The sequence below is a fragment of the Alexandromys fortis genome, unplaced genomic scaffold (assembly GCF_014885135.2).
Source record: "Alexandromys fortis isolate MF-2015 unplaced genomic scaffold, M_Fortis_MF-2015_v1.1 scaffold_56, whole genome shotgun sequence".
Taxonomy (NCBI): domain Eukaryota; kingdom Metazoa; phylum Chordata; class Mammalia; order Rodentia; family Cricetidae; genus Alexandromys; species Alexandromys fortis.
The window spans coordinates 3,018,525-3,039,607 of record NW_026067935.1 but is presented as its reverse complement, the minus strand read 5'-3'; the positions used below and the strand labels follow the sequence as shown (position 1 = coordinate 3,039,607).

The 21,083-nt window shown below is 46.9% G+C and overlaps 1 protein-coding gene across 1 annotated transcript in view; it reads right to left on the bottom strand.

Moving 5' to 3' along the window:
- The window catches only part of Tmem132d (transmembrane protein 132D), a 621,098-nt gene that overhangs the window by 73,016 nt on the left and 526,999 nt on the right, over positions 1-21,083 (bottom strand). The window contains exon 5 of the mRNA XM_050146634.1: positions 8,383-8,526. Coding sequence (XP_050002591.1) covers positions 8,383-8,526 — 144 coding nt within the window. The remainder of the gene's footprint in view (positions 1-8,382; positions 8,527-21,083) is intronic.

Genomic DNA, 21,083 nt, shown 5'->3' with positions numbered 1-21,083 from the left:
AGATTCTCAAAAGGGTTGCAGAGTGGAGAGGAATGTGTTCTTCCAAAGGAGAGATTAAAATGATCCAGTGCTACCAGATCCCTCCTGAAAAAGCCTCTCCATTTAGTGTCCTCATGGGATGTTAGGATTCAGGGGTGGACAGAATCCAACCACGTGCAAACTTGCACAGCCTAGCTTCTCTTTCCCTTTCTTCTCCTCCCCACCTTGTTATCTGCTGAGTCTGCCCTGGATGGGAGGGAGACATGCATGGTAGACTCCTGCATTCAGCGGGTGATCCTCCCCACCCTGTAGTCACAGGTTGCATACCTGTGCTGGATGTGTATTTAAAAATGACCACCCTTTGTGGCTGGAGAGACATCTCCATGGGTAAAGTATTTGCCTCCCAAGCATGAGGACCTGCACTTTATCCTTAGACCCCATGTAAAGAGCTACATAGGATAGCTTGCACTTGTCTTCTTATAACTGGTGAGCCCCTGGCAAGCCTGCCTACTAATTTTGCAATCTCTGGGTCCTAGAAAGAATTTCTGTTTCAAGAAACAAGAAATGACGTGTGAAGTTGACCTCTGGCCTCCACACAAATGTGTGCACAGGTACACATCACCCGCAAACACAGAAACACAGAAACCACACACACATAATAAAAAAAAGTGTATATAGTATCAAAGTGTCTTCCACCCATATTAGTGTAGCTCTCAGATCTCAGAGATGTTTCTTTGCACAGCGGGTGGTGGTCAACGCAGAAAGTCATAACTGGTCAGAATGCAGGGCATAGGTGTCAGCAGATCCATAAACGGGGCATCTGTATCAATCAGCCACCCTCCAAGGTGCAGGGATCATCTTGGAAGAGGGATCAGATTGTAAGAGCCAGAAGTCAGGAGGACCACAGCTAACCAATGTCTTCTGCACATGACAGGACCACTACACTCATGACCACAGCAGCTGTGATTGCCCACACAAGATCAAGTCAGTAAATACACTATTGTGGAGGAGAAAAACGGGTCATGATCCCTCATACCAAAGCTAAGGAGCCTTTTATAGCTGGTGGCTCCTGTGGGAGGGAGAGTCACTTTTCTTTAAGGGTGTGTTCCTGGATAGGTCAGTCAGGTCCCGGTGGATGGCCAGATACCAACAAGTACATGACCATCACAAATCGGGGTTAAAAAACTGTTGAATTAAAAAGAAAAAAGAAGACAGGAAGTTGGGCATAGGGAGGTAAATGTGGATCTGGGAGGAGCTGAGGAATGAATCTGATATATATATATATATATATATATGATGTTCTCCAGGAATTAATAAACACCCTGTGCCTAATGGATGAAAGACTGTCTATGAGGATGTCAGACAAATTCATCACTCCTGCCAGATGGAAGACGCCGAGAGACACTCGTCTTCTGCATTGATGTGTCAAGCATCACATCGAATGTAAAGGTGATCAGCCATCCCTCCAAACTGTCTCCCTGTGTTCCTTGCTGCTGATGACAGAGGAGGTCTTCAGAGGAGGCAGCAGGCACTCCTGGGGAGACACAAAACCCTATACTGCCCCATCCCTGGTTGGATAGTTAAGGAGGGGCTGTAGTGGGGACAGCGCGGAGTATAGAGCCTTCCAACTGAGAAGAGACTAATGAGCTCTGTCCCTCCTGGTGGCACATCTGTGGCTGTTCAGTGATTGGAAGTCCAGTTGGATGTGAGAGTGAGAGAGAGAGAGAGAGAGAGAGAGAGAGAGAGAGAGAGAGAGAGAGAGAGAGAGAGAGACCCTCAGCAGGCTGGTACCTTCTGTTCTTCTTCTTCCCAGAAACAAGGCTACTGCCCAGACAAGCTGGCTCTTTGAGCCCCCAACTCTAAAGCACCCACTGAAGGTACTGAGCATTCTCCTGAAGGTCCCTCACGGGCACCTGGTTAGCTTGTTAAGTGTCCCACTCCAGTCCCCACTCTATACTTCTCTTCTCCTGGCAGGTTGTCCTTCTCCTGTGATAAAGGTGTCCACAAAGACACTTTGGGAGAGTATCACAGCTTTTTTCCACAGTCTCCTGCTGGTGAACATCTCTGGGGAGGGGCCAGGGTGGGCCTGAAATCTCTGAGCTGCTCTGACGTGAGTGAGTGTGGTCTGTGCCCAGCTAGGACTGGCCGGAGCTGGGCCCCTTTGCTGCTACCAGTATATATGGGTGAGCAAGGAGGCCCATACTGGAGATGAATACTTGACCCTATGAGCAGTGCAAACTCTTGAAGGAGGTGGTAAGCTCCCATCAGCTGACTTCCCACACACAATTGCCCTACTCTGATGCTTCCTGCATTCTGTCAAGATTCCCCCAGGCCCCACATCCATCCCCCACTGAGTGACTACAGGGGACTTTCTGATTGTACTGCTTTACTTTGGGGGTTTCAGCTCAGAGATCTGCCCAGGGGTTCCTGCTCCAAATGCATCTTTGAGATGATGTGGATTGGAACTGCTTGTGTTTGGGGATCCCTGGGATGTACTGATTTCCTCAAGGATAAGAGGCAACCTGAATATTTATGATTAGAACACACTCCAGGCTTTATGTAGGAATGTTCTGGAAGGTACACTTCTTCCTGTGGGCTATGAGCTGGCTCAGTGGCACCCACAGGGGTGGGAGGCTTTTTTAAGAGTAGAGGTTAGAGCCTGCAAGATGGTTTAGCCAGTAAAGACTCTTGTCACTAAACTGGGCAACTAGAGTTTGATCCCTGGGACCCAAAATGTGAACCAACATCCCCAAGTTGCCTCTGACCACCCCAACAACTTCCATGATCTAGGCATACCCCCATGCAAAAAGATGGATATAGATGTAATAAAATTCCATTTCCCGAGTTCCCACTGGGATTTGTCTCTAAGGCATGTACTGGCTTCTTGGGATCCTATTCTCTTCAGATGTAAGCCTTGCTCAACCTAGATGTGTGTGTGGGGGGGAGGCTTGGACTTTCCACAAGGTGGGATGCATGGCCCTCTCTTAATATTGGAGGGGGGTTGGGGTGGGAGGATCTGAGGAGGGGGTGGGAGGAGGGGAGGGAGTGGGAATTTGGATTGGTATCTTTTAAAGAAACAAAATAATAATAATAATTTAAAAATTCCATAAAATAAATGTAATAAAATGTTTAAAATAACAAAAACCATACAGATGAAAGAGTAGAGTAGAAAGAAGGAAAATGACGGGGGATGGAAGAGAGGAAGGGAGAAAAGAACTGAGGAGTGCGAGGGAGACAGGGAGAATGGATAGCTGGTGCTGTATCTTTACACTCTCAACAGAATCTACTTCAGCAGTCCAAACTCAGACCCTTTCTATCATCTATGTTGACGTGTGTGTGTGTGTGTGTGTGCGTGTATGTGTGTGTGTGTAAATAAGTTAGCATGAGCGGGATTTCCCATGATTTCCAACCCTGGAGTGTTACACTGGATATTATTGCTAATATCAGAGATACTTCTGGGAAATCCATGTTTTCTAAAACAATAAACCCCAGGCATTCATGAAGTCCACAGCTGGGGAGATCATGGGGGGCAATAATGGGGCCCTTATGTCATTTACAAAACATTCTGAGTGAGTTTGCCTGTGGATTTCCAGAGAGGAGGCCGTGATGCGCTTGGAGGAGACCCTGGGGCATCCTGGGTCTCCGGCTGAGGCTGGGAGGAAACTAATGAAGATGAAGAGCGAGGCTGAGGCCCGGAAGGGAGAAGGCTCGTCTACCCGGGTGGGCTGATGCTGCTCTAAGGATCCTGAATGACATGGAAGCACCACGTGTTCCAGGTGACTGTCACCATCTGTGATGTAGAAAGTGGCACAGAGGCAGCTGGGAAGGTCAGGGGACTGGGGCGTTGCCTCGTGTGCCAGCCGCAAAGACTGGTGATAGATGTGAAACAGAATGAAGGGTTTGCCATTTTTCCTTGTGTCCTCTGCATCTCTGAGAGTGGCTTGGGAGTCTTTCCCAAGAATGAATAGACAGAAGCCCCTTCCTTCTCTAGGCTCATCCCCGAATACCAAGGCTGCATCTTGGCTGCTCTGATTGGGTACTCTGTGTATCTCTGAGATGATGGCTGGACCATGAGGACCCAGTGCTGGCTGGCCATCTGGACATGTTGACGATTGTTGCAGGCTGCAGATGCTACTGGTGTGCTCTGAGCGTATTGACATTGTGTCCTTTCTCGGCAACGCCCTTTGGGACCTTGTCTGTTTGGCAGACTGGTTAATATTGACTGTCAGGTTGGTGAGATGGCTCAGCGGGTAAAGATGCTCGTCCCCAAGCCTGACAGCCCGAGTTCTGTCTTAGAAACTCAAACAGTGGAAGGAGAGAACTAACTTCTGCAGGTTGCCCTCTGACCTTCTCACATACACATCATAACATACATAACAGTACATAATACATACATACAAACATATACACACAAATGATAAAAATAATACATTAAAAATACTGATTGTCAATTTGACGGTATCTAGAGTTACTGAGAAGTCAAGCCTCTGGGCTTGCCCATGGAGGGGCTTCTAGACTGGGTTAATTACACTGAGAAAAACTACTCTGGACGTGGGCATCACCATCCCATGGAGCTGAGCGCCAGCATTCATCTCTCTCCTTCCTGGCTGGTCATAGAATATGACCAGCTGCCATTCTTGCCATCAAGATTTCTCTACCATGACAGACTGTCCATTTACGTTGTGAGCCAAAAGAAGCCCTTTCTTCCTTAAATTGCTTTTTTCCCCCTGGGCCACCGTAACTAACACAACATCCTTTCTGTCTTAGTTTAAGCCCCTCCCCCTAGGTCAGTTTTGTAACTTCATTGACTGTTTCTTGTTTGTTATTACAGACAGTCCAACTGAAGCATGCTCCTCCTTAGGATTCTTTGACTCTATGAGAGTGGGGAAGTGATACACACTCAATAGAAATATTACTTTACATGTTAATTTTGATTTTTTCCAGGGCTGGCAGTCAGTTCCACGGTCCTCTATTGATGCTGTGTAGTTTCCTTTTCTGCTGTCACAGGGTCTATAACTCATTTTCCACAGGGCACTGTTTCGTTGGTACATTGACTTTATAAGGCGGCCAATCTGTTCCATGAAATATTGAACACTCTTTTACAAGACAGATAGAGTTTGTGTTCCAAGGTTCTGCCCAATTGCGGACTGATGCTGATGCTCAGGGAGGCGGGGGCAGGGTATGCTGCTCAGGTTACCATACTAAATATGTTTTAACTCAAGATGCTCTTGACTTAATGGCAGTGAGAGAGATAAAATGAAGCTACTTCCCCTAAGGATTCCTAGCTAAGAAGTGTATTGTTGAACAGTGTCAAAGCACTGGTAACGCCAATTGCCCTCATGCTAAGAACCCTTTTAAAGCTTATTTTTCCTTTACGTAAGCTATGATGTTGGAGGCTGTGGTGGTTAGGCTCCCTGATTGACAGCTGTCAGACTTCTTGGTGCTCTGGATGACTTGCTTCAGCAGAGGACTATCAGTGGAGAGGTCAGCCTTCATTATAGTCAGGCTGTTTTGGACATTGCAAGATATTGAGGAAGCTACATAGCAACCACAGCTGCTTGCTGCCAGTGCACAAATCTAGCTCCAGGGGGCGCTGTCCCAGGCACAACAGTTTAGGCAGTTTGAGCAAGAGCTTGTCTCTGTTACAAGCTTCAGTTAACCTCAGTAGTCATACTACCCAGGCCAGAGGAGTACCAGAGGGAGCACTCTCTGTGGTGCCCAGTAGAAGGCCTGTGGACGGAACATACCTCAGTTTCTTTTTGATTATATAAGAATATTGGACTCTTCCAGCCATTGCTGTGCAACATTAGGCTCAACCAAAGGCTTTTCATAAGTGATGCTTTCCTGCCTATTTTCAGTCTTTAATAGAACATAAGAAGCCGGTCATACAAAGTGGAGATGGTGCGGCGGCGAGGTAGTGGGAGGGAAAAGGTGGTGGTGGCAGTGGCTGCAGCTGCAGCAACAGGAGGGTGACTTCAAAGTTCCAGAGAGTGACTGGGGTAGAAATGGTGGGAAGAGAGCTGGTGGAGACAACGAGGAATAGCAGAAGTAGAGGAAGGTGAGCGGGAAGAAAACCAACGCTGAAAAAAGGGAGAAAGACTGGGAAGGGTAGGCTCTGGTTGCCAAGCAGACCTCAGAGAACTGGCAACCCTTATGGGCTAGGGGTTTCAGACCCGCCATGTCAAGTGCCATAGCACTATTGCTGCGGGAGCTGAGCCTCCCAGCTATTCAGGAAATGTATGTAACACGCGCAGGCACTGCCTGCGGCTGCTGCTCCTGCTGCTTAGCAAGCCGAGGGTTACACCAGCTGCCAAGTACTGGTGATTAAAGCCCAGATTAATAAGCCTCCAAACTGAGTCCCAACAGTTTAAGTCTCTGGCTTCTAGAGCCTAGAGCAATGGGTCTGTTGTTCTTAGGGCTTTGAGAAGTAGTCTCCGGGTCTGCTTTGGGTACCCAAGAGCCTAGGCCAACCAGCCCCAGTCCACCCGACCCACTCATGATTTCTGTCTGAGAGAATTAGCCCAGATGGCTGTTTGGAAGCGATGGGTCCTCAGGAGGTAGCTCCATCACCACTGGAGGGGCAGCTGTATGCCATTCAGTTGTTCGCCATACAAGTATTTGTTTATTATTCACGACGTGCCGGGTATTGCAAAGGATGGGACTATAGCAATGAACAGAAGGAACCAGAACATCCTCCCCTCATGGAGCTGATATTCCGATGAGGGAAGTCAATGAACACAGTTATCTATTTTGTGTACATATACATATATATTACATCACGTATATAATGCAATATACGAATGACTAAACATGATGTGTATTATATAGGTACATATGTTATTATGTAATATGTATGAATAACTAAACATGATATGCATTGAATAGGTGCACATTTAATTATGTATTTATATATGAATAAAGAAATGTCAGCAGGTGGGAAAAGCAATGCTGGGTATCCATGACAACTTTGCCAGTGCTGGAAAGCCAAAGACTGTGGGAAGCTAAGTGAGGGCACTGGCCACAGTCATCAAGGGGAGAGCTGGATGCTAAGATGGAAAGGGGTTCTTGGCCTCAAAACACCCACAGAGGCACTGGGTGGCTGGAACGACAGAGGGTGGTGTGAGGTGTGGAGTGTGGGTTCTCTGAGCCAGAGGGGAAGTTGGTGAACGGTCCTCAGTCGATGAGTGGTGCTGTTGGCTGTCACATCCTGGCTGCTGCACTGAAGTAGAGGTTGGTAAAGCACATGGACATGGTTGAGTGTGGGAGTGGGGGAGAGGGCCATTCCTTGATCTAGAATCCATAGTGTCCTGGACCAGGATGGAGCCTATCCCAGAGAAGAGCTGTTGAATGGGAATGCCTGAGAAGGGGACCCCAGAATGGTCTGCAGAAGATTCGATATGAGAGACAGAAAGGGAAATCAAGATGAGCTGACACACTGGCCAGCGACACTGAAGGCCTGTCTGTTTATTGTAAAGAAGATTCTGGAAGTAGGTTGGAATGGCTTGTTATGTAAAGCACCACACTATCGATCCATTCTCCTGCAAATCTGCCTCCTCACAGCTCTGGTTAAGTGTGCTGCCTGGTTTTGGTGATCCTGGCATCCTGAGAAGAAACCAGGAAAAAGTGGCGAGATATCTGTCACCATGGCTCTGACTGTGGAGTGGGTCACGGCAGCCACAAAAATCCACTCCCTCCTGCTGTCTGGAACCTTGCTGAGAGATTCCTGGCCCAGCCAGACTGTAGTCCTTGGCCTTAGACTTCTCCCGATATGCCTTTGCCTTAAATCATTTCTGCTTTTAAGTTAAAAAGAGAAAGAAGAGCTTGGGAGGAAGATGGGGTTGGGGAGCGGAGCAGAGGGATGGGCATAGTGTGTGGTGTCCCCTCCCTCATGTAGAGAGCCGTGTGGGAGGGCCAGAGGTTGGGAGACAACTGCTCTCTCCAGTGGTTGATTTTGTAAATCAAAGTTAGTTATAATCATAAACTTTATGCCTTTATTGATCTCACACAAGCCTGTAAATGCATCATGGAGCATGGCTGTATGTTCACCAGTCTGGGTCGTGACTCTCCTTCCCATTCTTTTACAGTCCAAATGGGTGGGAAGAAACCTCTGTTGTCAGTCTGTGGAGGGGGGAGTAGATGGCTTATGGTCCCCGCATCCCACTGCTGCCTCCCAGGGTCTGGGAAAAGATCAATGTCAGGCGACACAAACCCAGAAGAAAAGTCTCAAAGCCCAGACATGGGCTAGAGCAGTGTTTTTTGCTCTTCAGCTTTGGCCTAGGAGACACTGCCGATTTAAGTGGCAGGAAACTCAGAATGGGAGGCACCCTGCAGATCCAGCTGGAGAGAACCACCCACACCCATGCAACTATGGGTTTCTGCAGCAGAGAGGGACTGTCCACTTGCCTTAACCACGTCTTCGTCTGCTGACCTGCACTCCACCGAGTCCGACAGACCTTGCACTGTGCCATCTTCCTCTACCGAGATCACCTTCACAGGGACAGCCACCGTCTTCCCAGTGAGGATGGCTGTGTTCAGTATCTCTGCCTCCTGGAAGATGAAAGACATGGTCCATTACCTAACCTCCTAACGACCAGTCCCTTGAATGTGTGGATGCCTCTTTCTGTTTCTCTGCAAATGGCTCAGTTTTTCACCTGGGCACAGGAAGCCAAGTGCCCGATTACCAGCCCTCTGCCAAGAGGCCACTTCTGTCAACACCTGGGTTTTATAGGGAGCATGTGATGGGGACAGTGATGGGGTAAATTCATAACCAACACTGTGTCTGACAAACACGTATGAGTCTTACTATGTTTCCAGCACTCTCTTTAAGAGCCCTGCAAGTACCGACCCAGAAATCTTCACATCACTAGGTGAGACAGGCAACATTCCTGTTTCTTAGATACCACAGAGAGGTTTTGTGATTTGCCCGAAGTTGCTAGGCCAAGGAGAAACGAGAGGAAGAGTTCAATTGGGAATTCCAGCTTCTGAATCCTGTACTCACCTGTACTTAAATCACTCTAACTTTATATACCATGAATCCAACTTAGAGGAGCTTATTAGTGATGTCACAAAGAAGATGGGAGTGATCTTGCTAGCTTCTCTCTGCCCTCCTTTCACTTCCTTCCAATTTGTCAGGCTTTTTCCTGGGTTCTAGCCTCTGAATGCTATTATGGCTGAAACCCCACACCCACAGCTCCCCCCACGTAGTTCATGCATGAATAAAACTAACTCCCTCGCTCCTACAAACTCATGAAAACACACATTTTGCCACCAAGCTCTTCTTTTAGGGATCAGACAAGAGATCTGTCTTTAGCTCACCACATTGCAGGGTGAGTGTAACTGGGCTGTGAGTGTCTAATTGCAGGGTGCAGTGTAATTGGGCTGGACCTGGGCTGACCTGGGCTGACCTGGGCTGAAAACTAGACTGGTTGTCCCTAATAGTGTTGGAAGGTGCTATACAGGCCACATGGCTTCAGGGAGTGATCTGACCAGGGTAGAGCGGGAATGAAGGAAAGACACACAGACACACAGTAAAGCTGGGATCGTGTGGACTTGGGCTCTCCGATGGACATGTTCAGCACCCTCTTTATTATCTACACAACATACATGTTTATATACAGGTACACAAGGAGGTGGGGTTATTATATACATCTGAGCAAGGAGACAGATTTAGCTAATCTTGGTAGGACGAATCTCTGTAGGGGAGCAGTCTTCAGGCTATAAATATTGGTGGTGGTGTTGTGTGGGGGTAAGCTATGGTGGAATTTCTGCACACACTGTCAACATCTGAACATGGACCAGAAAGATTGACAATTCCCTTGCGCCTCACTCCTGGAAGTCTTTGTCATTTTCCTTGAGTCCAAGGCTCTGAGGTCCTTGCTGTGGTCATGCCTATGCCAACAACACACATTCGCTCAGGACTTCATGACACACTCTCCTCAGTTGGCCCCTGGCATGCCTGTCACTGCGGCTTATCCTTCATTGACATTGTTCCCATGAGTCCTCTCAGCAAACAAGCCCCATTCCATTCTGTAAAGTCAAAGCTTGCCTGGCCCTTTTTTTTTTATAGACTATCAGGGGACAGCTGGATATATGCAGCAGGGTCAACCGGGTATCATGTGATTCTTACAGCCACTGGATCAGGGTGTCCCTGCTCTAAACTCAAGCTCTGGGGGACTGAGGCACCCTCCTTGGGGACAACGCTTGTAAAGAGTCTTGTGAATTTGATTTTCGTGTGGAATCTGAACTGCCTGTTAGTAGCTCCCCAGAATATGGAGTACCAGTTATCCCCAAGTGACACTGCCACCTCTTTTATGGCAAGCCTGCTTCTCATGTAAGATACACTGTTCTCTCCCTCGTGAGGCTCACAGCATATCAGTTCCTTTGCCTGAGCCTTGGCCTCTGCTAACATATGCTATTTTCATCCTAAAAGACAAGGCTCCACTTTGGAACATTCCTAAACTCGAAGCACAGGCCTCCCAATGTTCCCTGCTCATCCTAGGTGTGGTTAATTTCTTAAAGCTTCTCATTTTCCTTCCACGATCAATAACCTAACAAACCAGGGGCCTCAAAGCAGACCAATGACTCTGCAACAAACACTTTGAAAGTAAAGATACATGGATAAAAGAGTATCCTGCACGACTCATCGTGTCACATGACAGCTTCTATCATGAGATTGATGTTTTCCTTCTTTCTTTTTACTTTTAAATTTTATTTTATTTTGGGGGGGTTGAAAGGTCAGAGGGTGGATATGAAGGGATGGGGAAATGAATGGAATGGAGATGCATGATATGAAAGACACAAAGAATAAATAAGAAGAGGGGGAAATAACCTAACAATCAGAGTGATAACTCACCACCCTGTCCTTGCCTTTTGTTTGCCTTCTGAAGCCCTTCCCACCCTGGACTCACACACCCTCAATAAACTGTAAACACTGTCAGGATGATGAGTGGGGGAGGTTTTCATGGGTACCACATTAAACACAGAGAGTTGTTAGATGACCACCGTGATAGTAGATCTAATTAGCAATAAGACTGCATGGCCATAAATAAGCCCCGAGCCTCTTCTGGCCAGTGGGAAGCATCACTCAGTCTGATGCCTGTGACACATACAGATTTACAAACCACTCTCTGTTGCACCAAGTGCATGGGTGCCTGGGTTTAGTGGCAGGAGTATAGTGCAGCGAATCCTGCATTTTAACAGTCCCGCTGAAATAAGACCATTCCTCCACCTGACGGGGAGCCATAGGAGTTTGAACAGCACAGCAGCCTCCTCATCAATCTCCCACTTAGGCTGGCTGCTCTGTGTCATCAAGACACAACTGGCTATACCTTTCCCCTCTTTTATTAGTGTGAATTTAACTGTTTTATCAAAGCCACACATGTTCACTGTCATATCACACTTGCTGAATAGTTCATGAAAAGATACCCCACAAGCATCCCGTTCTCCACAGCCCTTTCTGCTTCTTCAACCCCAACTCTCCTGCCCATACTATGAACATTCTCCTACGGGTTGAAGTGATGTGCTGTATAACCTGGTCTCGACGGAACCATTGTAGATCTCATCTACTGTTCTAATCTCATTGATGTTGCTATAATAACATGCTCTGTGGAAAGAACCCTAGAGCGGGAAAAGGTTTATTTGAGCTCACAATTTCTGGTTATAGTCCATTGGAAAGACAGGATCTTAAGACAGGCGATTAATTTTATCACATCCACAGTCAAGAGCAGGGAGAGAATGCACACATGCATGCTTCATGTTCAGCTCACTGTTTCTACTCTTACACAGCTCAAGACCCAAACCTAGGGGGTAGTGATGCCCCTAGTGGGCTGGTCGCCTGACCTCATTCAACTCAACGAAGAAAAATCAATCCTTCACAAATGAACACACAGATTGTCCTCATCTACGTAGTCCCCTATTCAGACTTTCAAGGTGAGTCTAGGTCGTTTCAAATTGACATTTAGAATTCATCATCATCTAAATGTTGCCTCTGCTGCATTTGGTTCTTTCTCCTTTAGACACCTTACATGTTCTTGGCTGGGCCTCTTTACTGGCTATAGTTAGTATTTCAAGGAAACTGTTCTAATCAGGTATTGGGGGAGATCAGAAAGCAGAGGTTACATACTGTAGTTTGGAGATAGTTATGCTCTGGAGAGTTGATGCGTAGCAGGTTGTTGAGAATGTTCTAGACACTTGAAATTTGACAATGGAGTCAGACTTAATGTCCCATACCAATAACAACATCAAATAAACTATGTGAGCTGATAGTTCTATTATCTACTCCAACGATGGCAACCATTTCAGAATGTAACCAGAACACCATGCTACACACTTTAGCTAAGAGGAAATGAGATAACATATCGACCCCCAAACAGTTCTTTGGTATTGCCATAGGGAGATTAAGTCTAGCTTCCCTCTTTCATTGAGACCTGGCTTTAGGGACATATGGCTGGAGTCTAGGAAGCTGTGTGACTCCTGGGGTGAGGCCTTAGAAGGCAATGCAAATCCCACCTGGCTTTTCCCCAGGGGTCCTTGCTCTTAGGACTTAGCTGCCATGCCACAGGGAATCCTGAGTAGCTCACAGAGGAATATGTCTGATTGGCAGGCTCAGGGGAAGCCCAATGGTAACCTACCAGATATAGACTAAAGAAGCCTCTGTAAGGACTCCAAGCCACCACCTCATTGTACCGGACAAGGGACCCTGGGCAGGAGCCACCTAGCTGGAACTAGGTCATCCAGAGGTGAAAATGGATGGCTGGTGTTTTATGTGAGCATGTGCAATGGCTCTCAAGGTTCCGCCCACCTTGAGAGATGAAGGTTCTTGGTCATCCTTCAGTCTGTCACATGCTTACTCCTCAGCTTGCAGGAGCCAAGTTTCCTGCTCCTACTTCCTCTGTGACTCTTGGCAAATGAATGCCAGCTCTGTACCTCCATTTCCGCATCTGCAGAATATAAGCTGATAAACGCTTCCAGTCATCTGGCTGAACTGAGGGTTGCGCGCGTGACAGTCCTTAGGATGCAATGGTTGGTAATAGCCCAAACATGCTGGGCTTTATTGCTTTCATCTGCTCTACCTGACTTCTAGACTTTCAGCCACGTCTGGCCTCTGGGAGCTCAAACGCAGGAAGGAATCCCAGCTCGGGGGTGGTATATGAACAAAGTGCTGGCTAGCCAAATGACCTTGGCTGAGGGAATGTGAGCTCTTGGGAGCTAAGTTTCCTCATTCTGAAAGTCAAGGATGGTCCAGCAAAGTCTGTTCGGGTGTCAGTGTGCAGCCTCTGGGTTCCCTTTCCTGTATTACATAGCCCCTTCTTTGCCCTTTCCGGAATGTATGACTTTGTAAGTCTCTGAATCTCTTTGTACCTTGCTCTCATCAGCCTGGGCATCAGGTTTCCAGGCTGCATCCATTGGAACGGGGTGAGTTAATGAGCTCAGCTCTTAAGAGTGATTGATGTTATTAAGTTTTCAATAAGGTTGGTTATTATTAACTGTATCATAATGTATGCAACGACTTATATGGATCCAGTATGTTCTTGGCAAAGGGAAAAGGCTAGAGAGATGAGGGAGGGAAGAAAAAAAGAAGAGGAGGGAGGAGAAGGGAGTCACGGGAGAGATACAATCTATTGCAACATTTGGGGGGACTCATACTCCATCAGGAGTTAGACCAGGATGGGAACAGGACCTCCCTGTCCTGTTGGTGGCTCTCAGCACCCATGGCCACTACTCAGATAAATGCCATCTTTAGGACTAAAAGCAAGCTTTTATTACTCATTGCTCCCATCCCCCGACCCCTAACCATGTGCTTGGTACTCAACCTGGGACAGATAATAAATACCTCATCAGCAATGAACAGCTGGAGGCTTTGAGCCCTGCAGGCTACACTGCACGGGCATCCTGGGATTTGTGAGAGCCATCTCAGCCATGTGTTACTGTGGCCTCATGTGCTCAAGTTGGGAGACTGAATCTAGGCTCCCCAGCTGCGCATGGTAAGTGTCCCCAGCATTAGTGGTCCCCAGTGAAGATGGGTGAATTAAACAAAGATATCACCTCCTGGTCTCTTGCATGAACATCAAATCCACAGTAGGCTTTTCTCATGTGGATACAGATGGGTACCTTCCTCAACTGCTTCCACTCCTGGCCTCTCTATGGATACTCAGAGCCTCAAGGTCTCAGCCTGAGCATTCTTATGCAGTTTACCTTTGACAGCGGCTGAGCTGGGGGATGTTAGGCTCTACTTGGGGATGGAAGTGATCATGTCACTTGGTAAAGAGAGTCTCACACCTGATTCCAAGGGGATTTTTTTTGTCTTCCCGAGACAGGGTTTGTCTGTGTAGACTTGGCTGTTCTGGAACACATACTGTAGACCAGGTTGGCCTCGAACTCATAGAGATTAACCTGCCTCTGCCTCCCAATTGCTAGGATTAAAGGTGTGCGCCACCACTGCCAGGCTTCAATGGGACAATTTTAGCTCCAGCCAATTGTGACCTGTTGGGGGCTTGTTGCTGCTGCCTTTTGTGCAGCCCCCGGTTGGAGGTGGGGGAGCAGGGGCTGAGGAGATGCAGAGGCAATGATACATACTCCAGAAGATTCCAATGTAGATTTTATGGGATTAGGGAAATTAAGCTGCTGCAGGAACGTTTTTGGTTGATCCTTTTAAAACTGACGGTCACTACTAGCATGTTGTGATTGCATAGGAGTGCATGTCATTAGTTACTGTGCTTTTAGTCCACTGACAGGTTCTTTTGGCCAATTTTGCTTATTCATTGGAAGTTTGCAAGCGCTTGTGCGTGCGTGCGCTATTGCCCTGCCTCAGTGACCTTTTAGACATGAGGATAGTTTGTTCACGTCTGGATTTCTGCAGAGGAGGTGAGAGTTGATGGCTTCATATAAAACCCCGACTTTGCTGTTTGGCCCAGCTTCTGTGAATACTGGAACAGAACACTTGTACTGCAGGTGTCACTGTGAGGCTCTCCCTGGTAGACTGTGCTCATATCTGAGAAGAACAGAGGTGCTACAAACCCTTCCCTAGCTGCTTAACCTCAGCAGAGACAGGCAGGCATTTCCCCCAGGACCCTCTGGATCCCCCCCCCAGCACCGTCTACGCTCGGGGACTCCCCCCAGACTTTCTGCTCTCAGCCTGCCCGACCACTTTCCCAGCATCACGACAGCAAGTCTTGTGTTTGCATAACTAATTTCAAATCTTACGTAGCATCTAGTGTGGGAACTAAGCAGTGGAGTGCCAGCTGTTTAATTAACTCCTTAAGCTGATTAGACAGTAGTACTGAAATCCCTCAAGAAGGAATTTCTGACCTGGGGAGAGCCCCCGGGGCCACTATGTCACTGCCGTGGGGTGGACTGGGTTTAGAAAGCCTCTGGATCATGCATTTCTGGGGTCCTCAAGGGTGTTGTCAAACATGTGTTTTTGTTAATTGTATTAGCTGTTACAAGAGATGCGACATAAGGATAAGAAAAGGAACCTCGACTCCGCCGAGAAAGCACATTCTCAATAAAGCTATGGCACCAAACTGAATTTTCCCCCAACCCCTGGCTTGTTAGTAAGTTGCTTGAACATGTGTGCTTGTTTGTACTGGTCTGGATTAGCCTCCTCTCCACACAATGGGTGTGCACATTCATTTCTATGAGTAAGACAAATTCAAGTTAATGAGCTTAGGGCTTTAAGCCAATTTCATCCTCAAGATTACAGTTGTACAAAGAAGAATCGGGAAGGAATGGGGGAAGCCCAGTGTTCCTTGGACTGCATGTGTGAGGCCGAGCCAGGTTGGGGTGACCCAGGACACTCCACGAGGAACAGATTCCTTCCTTTTTAAGTTTTAGTAGGCACTGTGGAGTGCACGGTCCCAAAACTTGGTGGGAGGGATGAACAGGATGTCAAAAAGGAGCATAGCAGTCAGGCACATTGGTACAAGCTTGTAATGCCAGCATTTGGGAAGCAGAGGCAGGAGGATCAGGAGTACAGGGCTGTCTTTGGCTACAGAGGGATTTGAGGTACCTGGGCTACATGAGAATCAGTCTGAAAAACAAGGCAGCATCAAAAACAGCTCACACACACACACACACACACACACACACACACACACCAAACCTAGTTAAACAATGGAATAAAAACAACACTGCTCATCTTCCTGGAGGCTCTTAGGGGATGGACTTTTGAATTGTCATTCACCAACGTATTTTTCTTATATATTGGAGATATACAGTCTCCCTGGATTTGGTGCCGGCAGATTTCGGCTCCATACTGATGATGTAGGGACTGATGAGTTAGTGGATGCAGAATGTCCAGTTCATACCATCCACTCATTGAGAGTGAACAGCTCACTAGCTTTTAACCTGTTAACAGGTCTGTGCAACATTGCCACAATTTTAAAATTATTTCATCATATCCCAAAGAAACGATGTCTCTGTTAGCTCTCATCACACAGCCCCACCTCCAGCCTCAACTGGTCACCTAATTCTTGCCCCTGGACTTGTCCTTTATGACTATGTCCTATGAACTGAATCACCCTGTGGGTCTTGTGCATCTGGCTGGGTCCATGTCACCTGTTGATATCAGGCTCGCCCCTGCTGTGACATGTGGGCATTTCTTGCCCATCTTGACTCTGCTGAGTTTTGACATGTAGAGTAGAATGACTTCCGATGGACAATCTTCAGTTGTTTTTCCCCCAATCTCCAATCCTGGCAAATTCAGTTTATAAATAACATATATTCTGTTTGTAGAATATATGAATAGGGTATAGACGTGATTCCTTATCCCTTCGGACTGAATTCCTTTTCAATGGACCACTGCCCTAGTTTGCTTTCTATCGCTGTGTTTAAACATCATGACCAAAAGCACTCTGGAGAGGAAAGGGTTTATTTCAGCTTATAGTGTGCACAGTCTATCATGAAGAAGTCAGGGCACAGGGACTTGGAGGCAGGAATGGATGCAGAAGGCATGGAGAAGTGCTGCTTACCGGCTGCTCCCCATGGCTTGTTAAGCCTGCTTACATATGCAACTCAAGACCTCCTGCCTAGAGGTGGTACTACTCACAGTGGGCTGGGCCCTCCCATATCATCATCAGTCAAGAAAATGCCCTACAGACCTGTCCATAGGTCAACCTGATGAGCAGGAGGCAGCTCCTCAGCTGAGGCTTCCCCAGATGACTGTAGCTTGTATTGCTTACAAAACCTAACCAGCAAAATCACACGCTTAAAATCCAAGAAATGGGCAAAAATCGAAACACCCATGCAGATGTGTAGTGGCATTTCAAATGTATTTTAATAAATAAAGACTGCCTGAAGACCTGAGGGGAAAACTGGTTAGACTTACACACCAGGTTATGGTAACACCCTTTGTCCCAGTAGCCACACTAGCTGCCATAGAAATTGGGGGTGCATGCCTTTAATCCCAGCCCTAGAGAGGATTATAAAATGAGAGGAAATAGCTCTCAACAGACAGTTTCATTCTGAGACTCCTGGTGGAAGGATCGCCATTTCAGACTTAGGTCTAGGTAAGAGCCAGTGGCTGGCTGTTTTGCTTTTCGAATCTTCAGGTTGAACCCCAATTTCTGACCCTTAGCTTTTATTAATCACGCTTCACAGATGTGTTAGGATTCTGAAATCCAGGCTTTGACTCAGGTGGGGGAGCAGATGCTCTCCATGAGCCCCAGGCTTCTTTGCATAGGGAAATGCAAGATTATCCAGGATGTTTGGAGTCTGGGACCCTGGTTTAGAAGCTTCTAGAAAAATACCATATAAGAAATGTACCCGGAAGTAAACCACACCCAAACCCAATAGCCAAAGCTGGAGTCTGTAAGAAACACAAAGGATAAGAGAATAAGAACTCAGTTTCCTTCATCTCTTTCCCTTTTAAATAGTTCCTCTCTCTCTCTCTCTCTCTCTCTCTCTCTCTCTCTCTCTCTCTCTCTCTCTCTCTCTCTCTATTCATGTGAATGTGGTACCCTTGGGCCAGAAGAGCGTGTCATATCCCCTGAAGTTGGAGTTACAGGGGGCTGGGAACTGCCATGGGGGTGCTGGGGACTGAACTCTGGCCTTCTGTAAGAGCAATACGAACTCTTACCTGCTGAATTATCTCTCTAGCCCAGTCTTGTTTTTAAGCAAGCTCTGCTCTTTGAGTCAGAAACACTAAATGCAGTGACTCAGAAAGAAGCTAATAACATGACCAATGGCTGTTAAGCATGCTGATATAGATCGCGAACCGACAGCTGTGGACGGTGACAATGGTTCTTAAGGAAAGTTTCCACTTCACCCACAACCCGCAAACAGCAGTGCCACAAAACACGGCATGAGTATTTAATCTGTGTTGATAGGTCCTTCCTGATGGCATGAAGTCTTACTCTTTGAAGCCAGGGGGAAGCTCTGCCCGCAGCCTTTAACCAAGCGGGGCTCTCATCCACTTTTCAATTGCTACAGAAAAATGCATGTCAAATTGTCAAAGGCGACAGAATTTTCTGTACGCCCGGAGAAGCGTATCAGTTTTACGGTTCATGAGACTAAGGAATTAATTCAATTGGTTTGGGAAGGGCAGACAGAATTAATAAACATCAAAGGGTCGCTCCGAGGCTGTGCTTTGCAAAGGGGGTCGTTTTGAAAGTGGGCCTTCTTGCTGAGAGAGCTGCAGTCTTTTTTTGGGACCTGCCAACCCCAAGAATTTCAGCAAGCCCCACATGGGAGCCAGAACCAGGGCCTGATCATCTATGCTAATGAGGGTGCTGAGGCGTGGCTAATCCCCAACAGTGCCAAGTGCAAAAGTCATCTTCAGTTTGGCCCCTGAAGACATTATGTTCTCTTTTCCTCCTCTTCAGCAGACAACTTCTTAATTATGTTTTTCCTAGGCTAATGTAAAAATGAATTTGCATGTCTGCAGCCCACACTAATTGAAGGAGGGTGAACGCCATGAAGATTACTCCAGGAGACACAGCTAAATCAATTCAGGGCTGAGTCAGCCACTGGGCCACTGACTAAGGGAACAGGTTGTCAGCCATCGTTCCCTTCCCAGGACTGGGACTACTGTGGAGGGAGAAGTCAACCTTCTTTGCTACTTCCTGAGCCCTGTACTACCACTGTCTTCACACCAGAGAAGGTGAAAGTCAGATGAAGGTCATAGGCCTTGAAGACAAGGAATATAATCCTTAAACCCTCTTCCTAATCAAGGTTTTGAGGCAGGCTATCTATGGCAGTTTAAGAATGTTCTCCACAGGCTCATGTATTTGAACACTTGGTCACCACAAGGTGGCACTGTTTAGGAGAAGTCATGGAACCTCTAAGAGGTGGAGCCACTGGGGGTTGGCTTTAGGGGTTTAGTGCCCCACCCTCTTCTAGTTTGTTGTCTCTGCTTCCTGTTGGTTGAAGATGTGAGCTTTCAGCTTCTTATTGCAGCTGTTGGCTGTCAAATCTCCCTCATGGTTACAGACTCTCCCTCTGGTACCAGAAGCTCAAATAAACTCTTTCATGTATAAGCTGCCTTGGTCATGGAGTTTCATCACAGAAGCAAATGGTAACACATACAAAACACAGGCAAAGCTTAGCAACACAAGACTGTGTTCTGTTTGAGCTATGCTCAGAGGCCTTTCCTATAAACAGATTTATCAACCTGCGACTCCACCACTCACATTGCATTCCATGCACATCCCACTCTAAGCCATGCAGCAAGTGGCTCTACCCTGCGGGAACTCGTGGTTCTGATTCAAGCACATCTGGGAATTAGACACAGTAGGCCAATCCAGCCTGACCCAATTTTGGATGCTTGAACAGCAAGAAAGTATACCCTCTATGGTAACTTTTAGAGTAAACCCTCTACTTACAATATTATGCCTATAAATGATTATGTGTGCCTACAATTATAATCTGATGCATCATGGGAAGGGACATATTCAGTTAATAGAGGTTTATGTAACCTAGGCCTGTCAATCAAAATCAAAGCATCACTTATACCCCATCACTAGTAACTGTTCCTTCTCTTGGTCCCATAAAAAGAAGCTGGCAGCTGCACCAGGGACTCTTGGGTACTCTGGCCGTCTTGCAGTGTGTTCAACCAGTATTATCACTTTGCTGGTGAATAAAGTTCCTTACCAGTTTGCTATCTGTGTAAGCTTCTTCAGTTCTTTGAACGGGATGCCCAATTCAAACAGAGAGCCCAGTTAGCCATGGTGGAAGCTGGTCTTACTTTCAACTGTCCTAATTACAGACATGCACACCATTGCCAGGCAGTCATGCTTCCCAGTTGTTTGTGGGTTGGGTAAGTGAGCTTGCTGTGGGAGACAAGAGCTGGGAGGACCATCTCAGCCAACCTAGTGGCACCGATACTCTGGTTGGTCCCAGATGTGGGTCCCCCTCCGTTATCCCCTGTGCACTTTTGATGCTTTATTCCACCACCCCAGTTGCATCACTGCAGGGATGTCTCACACTTTTTGGGTTCCAGTGCTTCTCCTGAAGCCATCTCTCTGTCAGCATGCCAGATGAAGAAAGTGGTACTCACAGCTACTTGACTGAGAAAGCCCCAAACCTCAGAGTCATCATCTATCTTTTCTTGTGTATGCAAGTCTCACATCCATCAGGGCGTCCTGCTTCTCCCATAACCAACTTGCACTACAGTTCCAGCCACATTCCTGCAGCCCATCCTAAGTACTGTCAATCCAGCCACTTTGAGAGGTGTAACCATACTACAGAAAAGCATTTGAAAAGCCCAGGTCTAGTTGACTTGCACTGTAATATTTATTCCTCTCAGGATCATGCTTCAAAACAAAACAAAACAAAAAAATTATTGCATCACTGCCTTTTACATCCATAGCCAAGCTTGAAATTCTGATAGAGAGACAGGGAACATTAAAGTAATAGCCAGAACCTGGAAACAACCTAGATGTCCTTCAATGGAAGAATGGATGAAGAAAGTGTGGAATATATACACATTAGAATACTACTCAGCGGTAAAAAACAATGACTTCTCAAATTTTGCATGCAAATGGATGGAAATAGAACACACTATCCTGAGTGAGGTAACCCAGACCCAAAAAGATGAACATGGGATGCACTCACTCATAATTGGTTTCTAGAGATAAATAAAGGTCAGTGAGTCTATAATTTGATCTCCT